The sequence below is a fragment of the Oncorhynchus clarkii genome, chromosome 28 (assembly GCF_045791955.1).
Source record: "Oncorhynchus clarkii lewisi isolate Uvic-CL-2024 chromosome 28, UVic_Ocla_1.0, whole genome shotgun sequence".
NCBI classification, from domain to species: Eukaryota; Metazoa; Chordata; class Actinopteri; order Salmoniformes; family Salmonidae; genus Oncorhynchus; species Oncorhynchus clarkii.
Window position 1 is genome coordinate 6557292 of NC_092174.1, and position 7821 is coordinate 6565112.

Below are 7821 nucleotides of genomic sequence, written 5' to 3' on the forward strand. Positions count from 1 at the left end.
CAGAATGTCCAATGCACGCTCTGAATTTATGAACGGACAATCTGACAGCACAGTTGCAGTCACTAACGCTCTAGATAACATGCTTAACCAGCTCTGTATGGGCGAGTAATGTTCAGTGTGCTGTTCTTGCTCACATAGATGTCTGGAAGTAGCTAGCAAGTTAGAACACTCAAAGCAACCTTAAAACCGATGGGTGGGTGTTACAGATACAGTTATCCTGTGTGTGTGTGTATCCTGTGTGTGTTTATTTTCCCTCCTTCTCCCCTCACAGGTGAAAATCATCACTCCCCAATCAGTCAACAATCCAATCAACAATCAGAAGACACACCTCCTCCTGTTTCCTACCCTATCACAGTTCCTTCCCCATGTTTTAAAAACCCCATCATTTGTTTGCTCTAGAGCTCAATCTCTTTGTAAATGCCATGTTTGTAGATCTCTGTTCTTCATATATTTCAGTAGCTCAATCTCTTTGTAAATGCCATGTTTGTAGATCTCTGTTTTTCGACTCTCTCTGTGTCTTAACCTCTTTTGTTGGAGCACCTCCAAATCACTTTGTCATCTCCTGTGAGTATTGTTTTGGTTATGGTGTTTGTTTGTTGCTGGTGGGAAAAGGGGGAAACCAAGACAAGTCGCCCATGGGCATACACTACCCGTAGGTGAACTTTGTTAAATACACTAGTTAGAAGAACTGGGCGGACCACCCACTGTATTTTTGGTTAGTTAGCTGTTGTTAAAGTAGGCTAGTCTAGCTTAGGGGTGTTTTTGCATATTTATTGTTTCTTTCCTTGGGTCCAGCTCAGCCCCTTTTCCTGCTCCCCCCCATTACCGTGTGTTTATAAATAAATCCTGAGTTTGACGGTATTATTTCAGTTGTCGTGGTTATTTCGTTAACTTTTACTTTGTCACTATTATAATTTACATGAGTTATGTTACGGGTCTCATTACCATCCCCCCTAGACTGTCGGGCCAAAAGGGATTCGTAACAGTGGGGCTTAAGAGGGTGTGAACAATGCTGTATGGGTGTAGACAAAGGGCTCTCCAGTAGTAGTACCAAAAGACTCAAAGGCATTTTCTCAAAAGTGAGTTAACAAGTTGATCAACTTTCAAAGCAAAATTACTTTCCATTGTTCCTCAACTGTAGTGTATGATATACAATTTGGTAGCCGAGTCTACTTTTAGCTAATGTAAAATAAATTACATTTTGTAACATAAGACCAACTTGTCCCAGTCGGCCACATTTTTTATATTTTCTGCATTGTAGAATAATAGTGAAGACATCAAAACATGGAAACATGTAGTAACCAAAAGTGTTAAATTCAAAATATAATTGTATTTTAGAAAATTTGCCTTGACAGCTTTGCACACTCTTGGCATTCTCTCAACCAGCTTCACCTGGAATGCTTTTCCAACAGTCTTGAAGGAGTTCTTACATATGCGGAGCGCTTGTTTGCTGCTTTTCAGCATTCCAACTTATCCCAAACTATCTCAATTGGGTTGAGGTCAAGTAATTGTGGAGGCCAGGTCATCTGATGCAGCAATCCATCACTCTCCTTCTTGGTCAAATAGCCCTTACACAGCCTGGAGGTGTGTTGGGTTATTGTACTGTTGAAAAACAAATGACAGTCCCACTAAGCGCAAACCAGATGGAATGGCGTATCGCTGCAGTATGCTGTGGCAGCCATGCTAGTTAAGTGTGCTTGAATCATTACATCGCAGTTGCTAGCTGTGCCACTAGAGATCCTGTTTCGAGTCCAGGCTATGTCGCAGCCGGGCCACAACCAGGAGACACATGGGGCTGCGTCGTCTGGGTTAGGGGAGGGCTTGGTCGGCAGGGATGTCCTTGTCCCACCGTGCTCTAGCGACTCCTGAGGCAGGCCGGGCGCATGCACGCGGACACGGTTGCCAAGTGTACGGTGTTTCCTCCGACACATTGGTGTGGCTGGCTTCTGGGTTAAGCGGGCAATGTGTCAAGAAGCAGTGCGGCTTGGTTGGGTCATGTTTTGGAAGACGCATGGCTCTTGACCTTCGCCTCTCCCGAGTCCGTACGGGAGTTGCAGCGATGAGACATGACTAACTACCAATTGGATACCACCAAATTGGGGAGAAAAAGGGGTAAAATTACCCCCAAAAAAGTATGCCTTGAATTCTAAATAAATCACTGACAGTGTCACCAGCAATCCTCCATGCTTTACAGTGGGAACCACACATGCGCAGATCATCCGTTGCCCATGTTTCTTGGCCCTAGCAAGTCTTTTATTATTGGTGTCCTTTAGTTGTGGTTTCTTTGCAGCAATTTGACCATGAAGGCCTGGGTCACGCAGTCTCCTATGAACAGTTGACGTTGAGACATGTCTGTTACTTGAACTCCAAAGCATTTATTTTGGCTGCAATTTCATTAGTTACCGGCCTGCAGCTGAGGTAACTCTGGGTCTTCCTTTTCTTTGGCGGTTCTCATGAGAGCCAGTTTCATCATAGCGCTTGATGGTTGACTGGTGTGGAAGCAGAAAATATTTATGTTATCTCAGACTATTCTGGCAATTCTAACATTTGGAGGATGGATGTTTGACATGCTTTTTACATTTATATCACGAGCCATTTGAGAATATCATGATCAAAGTGGCCATTTTAGGCCCTTTTTAGACCTATACATGCCTCCTGTTACATCTTATGTACATGACACAGTCAACATCTTGATGTCATTATATTCCATATAGTGTGCTCTAACATCTGAACAAAACTAACCTTTGAATTTCAAGATGTTCATTATATACTCCTCAAACATCACATTTGCAGTGGGTTCTCTGGTACTTTTAATGATACAACCCTTTTTATACATAGAAATTGACATAGGTCATTAAAGCATTAAAAAAAAAGTGTTTTATTTTGTCAAAGGATAAAATTGGATTTGAGAGTTACACTTTAATGTGAGATGTCAGCATCCTGGAATCACCTCTTCACTGTTGATGTTGAGACTGGTGTTTTGCGGGTACTATTTAATGAAGCTGCCAGTTGAGGACTTGAGAGGCGTCTGTTTCTCAAACTAAACGCTAATGTACTTGTCCTCTTGCTCAGTTGTGCACCGGGGCCTCCCACCCTTTCTAATCTGGTTAGGGCCAGTTTGCGCTGTTCTGTGAAGGGAGTAGTACACAGCATTGTACGAGATCTTCAGTTTCTTGGCAATTTCTCATGGAAAAGCCTTCATTTCTCAGAACAAGAATAGACTGACGAGTTTCAGAAGAAAGTAGCTTGTTTCTGGCCATTTTGAGCCTGTAATCGAACTCACAAATGCTGATGCTCCAGATACTCAACAAGTTTAAAGTAGAGGTCGACCGATTATGATTGCCCAAGCCGATGCCGATTATTGGAGGACCAAAAAAGCCGATACCGATTAATCAGACAATTTTTATTTTATTTATTTAATAATGACAATTACAACAATACTGAATGAACACTTATTTTAACTTAATATAATCAATAAAATCAATTTAGCCTCAAATAAATAATGAAACATGTTCAATTTGGTTTAAATAATTCAAAAACAAAGTGTTGGAGAAGTAAAAGTGCAATATGTGCCATGTAAGAAAGCTAACATTTAAGTTCCTTGCTCAGAACATGAGAACATATGAAAGCTGGTGGTTCCTTTTAACCTAAGTCTTCAATATTTCCAGGTAAGAAGTTTTAGGTTGTAGTCATTATAGGACTATTTCTCTCTATACCATTTGTATTTCATTAACCTTTGACTAATGGATCTTCTTATAGGCACTTTAGTATTGCCAACAGTATAGCTTCCATCCCTCTCCTCGAACCAAGAACACAACGACAACAGCCACCCTCGAAGCAGTGTCACTTGCTCTGCATGGGTAATGTTTGAAATGCTATTAGCGCACACCCCGCTAACTAGCTAGCCATTTCACATTGGTTACACCAGCCTAATCTCGGGAGTTGATTGGCTTGAAGTCATAAACAGCTGCTGGCAAACGCACGAAAGTGCTGTTTGAATGAATGCTTACGAGCCTGCTGCTGCCTATCATCGCTCAGTCGGACTGCTCTATCATAGACTTAGTTATAACATAATAACACAGAAATATGAGCCTTAGGTCATTAATACGGTCGAATCCGGAAACTATCATCTCGAAAACAAGACGTTTATTCTTTCAGTGAAATACGGAACCGTTCCGTATTTTATCTAATGGGTGGCATCCATAAGTCAAAATATTCCTGTTACATTGCACAACCTTCAATGTTATGTCATAATTACTTAAAATTCTGGCAAATTAGGAAGCCCAAACTGTTGCATTTACACTGCCTCTGCGTGCAATGAACGCAAGAGAAGAGACAATTTCACCTGGTTAATGGTGCCTGCTAACCTGGATTTATTTTAGCTAAATATGCAGGTATAAAAATTATATACTTCTGTGTATTGATTTTAAGAAAGGCATTGATGTTTATGGTTAGGTACACATTGGCGCAACGATACGCACCGCATCGATTATATGCAACGCAGGACACGCTAGATAAACTAGTAATATCATCAACCATGTGAAGTTAACTAGTGATTATGATTGATTTATTGTTTTTTATAAGTTAAGTTTAATGCTAGCTAGCAACTTACCTTGGCTTACTTCATTCGCCTAACAGGCAGTCTCCTCGTGGAGTGCAATGTAATCAGGTGGTTAGAGCGGACTAGTTAACTGTAAGGTTGCAAGATTGAATCCCCCCGAGCTGACAAGGTAAAAATCTGTCGTTCTGCCCCTGAACGAGACAGTTAACCCACTGTTACCAGGCCGTCATTGAAAATAAGAATGTGTTCTTAACTGACTTGCCTAGTTAAATAAAGACTAAATAAAAATTGGTCAAATCGGTGTCCAAATACACCGATTTCCAATTATGAAAACTTTAAATCGGCCCTAAGTAAATCGGTCAACCTCTAGTCTAAAGGTCAGTTTTATTGCTTTTTTAATCCGCACAACAGTTTTCCACTGTGCTAACATACTTGCAAAATTGTTTTCTAATGACCAATTTGCCATTTAAAATGATAATCATGGATTAGCTAACACAACCTGCCATAGGAGTGATGGTTGCTGATAATGGGCCTCTGTACGGCTATGTAGATATTCATATCCATTAAACAAAAAAATAAAAACAATCTGCCGTTTCCAGCTACAATAGTAATTTACAACATTAACAATGTCTACACTTTATTTCTGATCAATGATGTTATTTTAAGTGGACAAAAAAAAAGTGCTTTTCTTTCAAAAACAAGGAGTGACCCCAAACTTTTGAACAGTAGTCCATGTGTACATTTATTATGTAACTCAAGCGGTGAGGTCAGCATGTTACTTTGAATGTTGTGTAACGTCAGTAGTCTTGTCAAGGAAGCATCATGCAAAATATATTGGCACACTCCACTTACCAAGACCATTGTCAAATAAGGCACGCAGTCACCTGCTTTTAAAGTAAGCCTTGAGGTGGTACCACCCAGCACATTTAGAAGGGTGTAATTTCATACCGAACCCCTCCCTTGAGATGACTTAGCAGCACGGTGCCTCTAAATCACAATTTAAATGGTAGAGTATAACCAATACGGGCAAAAAGAGCTAGATTTTCTACTAAAAGACAAAAACATCACTGTTGCACCGAACTGTCAAAATTAAGACCAGAATTGCATTTAAAAGAAACTTCATTGGGAGAAAGGATTTATGTGAGAATTGCCAGAACCTGCAATACCCCCCAAAAATTCCGCTCCTGCTGGCATGGAATAGCCCATTAGGCCTTCAACATTAGACGTGATAAACACAAGGTTAACAATAGATTACCCAATATCTCAAAAGCAAGATGAATAAGGGTGAAAATTACATCTGTACACTTACCTATGAGTGCCTGGAAAAGGTTACTCTGGAAGATGTCGATGACCCTCTGGATGGAGAGTCTCAGTTGCCAGTCCTCAGTGTGGTTAAGTTTAGTGCGATATTCCTCCAAGAGTGACAGGGCTCGCTGTGCATCTGGACAATCAGAATGTGTTAGGTAAAACGTATATCCCCAGGCCAAAACGCTAGCAATTTACCATTCAAAAGAATAACGCATCTTGACTCAAAAAGTTGGGTCAGTAAGTTGGCCTTTTAAATTGTAACCATATTGCTCCACTAGCTGCTGTAAATTGTTACAATTGAAGGGCTACAACTATTAATTGGCTGCATGGACTTGAGAAGTTGAAAGTTATATTTTGGAGCCAACATCGTTTAACGCAATTACATTTGATTGAGATACTGGCTACAATTTGTTCAATTGGAAGATATGTTACACGAAGAAATTGTAGCTAGTTGAGCAATGTAACAGAGTCAATCATTATGCTACCTTATGGAAAAGTAAGGCAAGCTTGGGAAACGGTATAGCTACAGTACATATCGAACGTTAACGTTAGTTCACTAGCCAGCTAAGTTGCAAGCCAAGTGCCCTTACAAGCAACTTGGTTCTTTTTGTGGCTTCTTTCCCGTCAGAACTTCTGAGGGCAACTAGGAAACTAGTTAGTTTCTTGCTAAATATATTGACAGGACCTATTTCATAATGGTTATTTCCAGTTACTACCTACCTAATAACAGCTAGTTTATATTGGTAAGTATGCATAACTGGCAGTTAGTCAGCTACAATTAGATTAAAGCCGCTTACCTTTCTTTCGTACTGGCATGATTAGGCAGTCTCGAGACAATATGTAGCTTGCTAGCCAGCTAGCTCTTTCACCAGTCGCGCGCAGATAAATGTTAATGTTACACGCAATATAATAGAACACGTTCACTCTCCTGGTATCCAAAGGGTATGAAAATCTCTGCAATACAACCACAAGTTCCGCTTTAATTTTGCCCACGAACTGTCAATTGAAAATATGTTACTGTGCTACAAAATGAGAAACGACAGGAACATTGGAGAGGGCGTTCGGGTACAAACTAAAAACGCGACCAGCTAGCTGACAGCTGCACTTCTTGAACCTGACAGCGGCAAAGAGGTGACGACACCACATATGCAATGGTTGGTATTTTTCTAACTAGGTCCAAATGCCCGTTAAAATCCATACAAAGTAGAGAAACGCGTGTTCAGTCGGCTAAAACCAGTCAATCCGTGTGCATGCATTGGTGTCCAACGTAGCTTGCAGGCAGTGCGGGCTTTAAAATTACTCAAACTCTAAATCCAGTTCAGTGGCACATGTAAACTCAGGCCGTGCCTCCGCGACTTATTCACACACACAGTTTCGTAAACTTATCCTTCGTACATTTTCTCGGCAAATACATTTGTATTCCTTCGACTCAAACTTCTTCTGGTGTCCCTCCTTTTCTTCCTGTGACAGAAAATTCCAAACTTTCTTCCAAAATGGCGTCTCGGGGTTGGAAGTATCATATATATCACGTGATTTCAAACCCTGCAGTTAACTGCTCATGTAACTCAAGGAAGGAGTTGAAAGGTGAGACTTGATATTTTCTTGAGCCAGGGGTTTTCAAACTTTTCTTTCCCAGGGACCCCCATCATATGTTAGCAAAATTTGTGTTCGTATTATCAGTTGAATGATAATGGCAAGTAAGAAGCAATCAACATTTTAGGGATAGCCGCCTTTTTTTCAATTTTCGCCTAAATCACATGCCCAAATCTGACTGCCTGTAGCTCATGCCATGAAGCAAGGATATGCATATTCTTGGTACCATTTGAAAGGAAATACGTTGACGTTTGTGGAAATGTGGAGAATATTGAATGTAGGAGAATATAGCACAATAGATCTGGTAGAAGAAAATGCAAAGAAAAAAACAACCAGTATTTTTTTACCACCATCTTTGA

At 40.5% G+C, this 7821-nt stretch overlaps 1 protein-coding gene across 24 annotated transcripts in view; it reads right to left on the minus strand.

Annotated features, from left to right (window-relative positions):
• Positions 1-7357, minus strand: part of LOC139387551 (disks large homolog 1) — a 262524-nt gene extending 255167 nt beyond the window's left edge. For 23 of the 24 annotated variants that reach the window (XR_011629189.1, XM_071133868.1, XM_071133866.1 and 20 more), the window contains exons 1-2: positions 6667-7354; positions 5871-6002 (exon numbers count right to left, since the gene is read on the minus strand). Coding sequence is in view for 23 of the 24 variants with exons in the window: in XM_071133868.1 (XP_070989969.1) it covers positions 5871-6002; positions 6667-6685 (151 nt within the window). In the remaining variant the exon portion in view is untranslated. Of the gene's footprint in view, positions 1-5870; positions 6003-6666 lie in introns of all 24 variants that reach the window. The other variant, XM_071133865.1, reaches the window with a different exon arrangement.
• Positions 7358-7821: the final 464 nt, after the last annotated feature.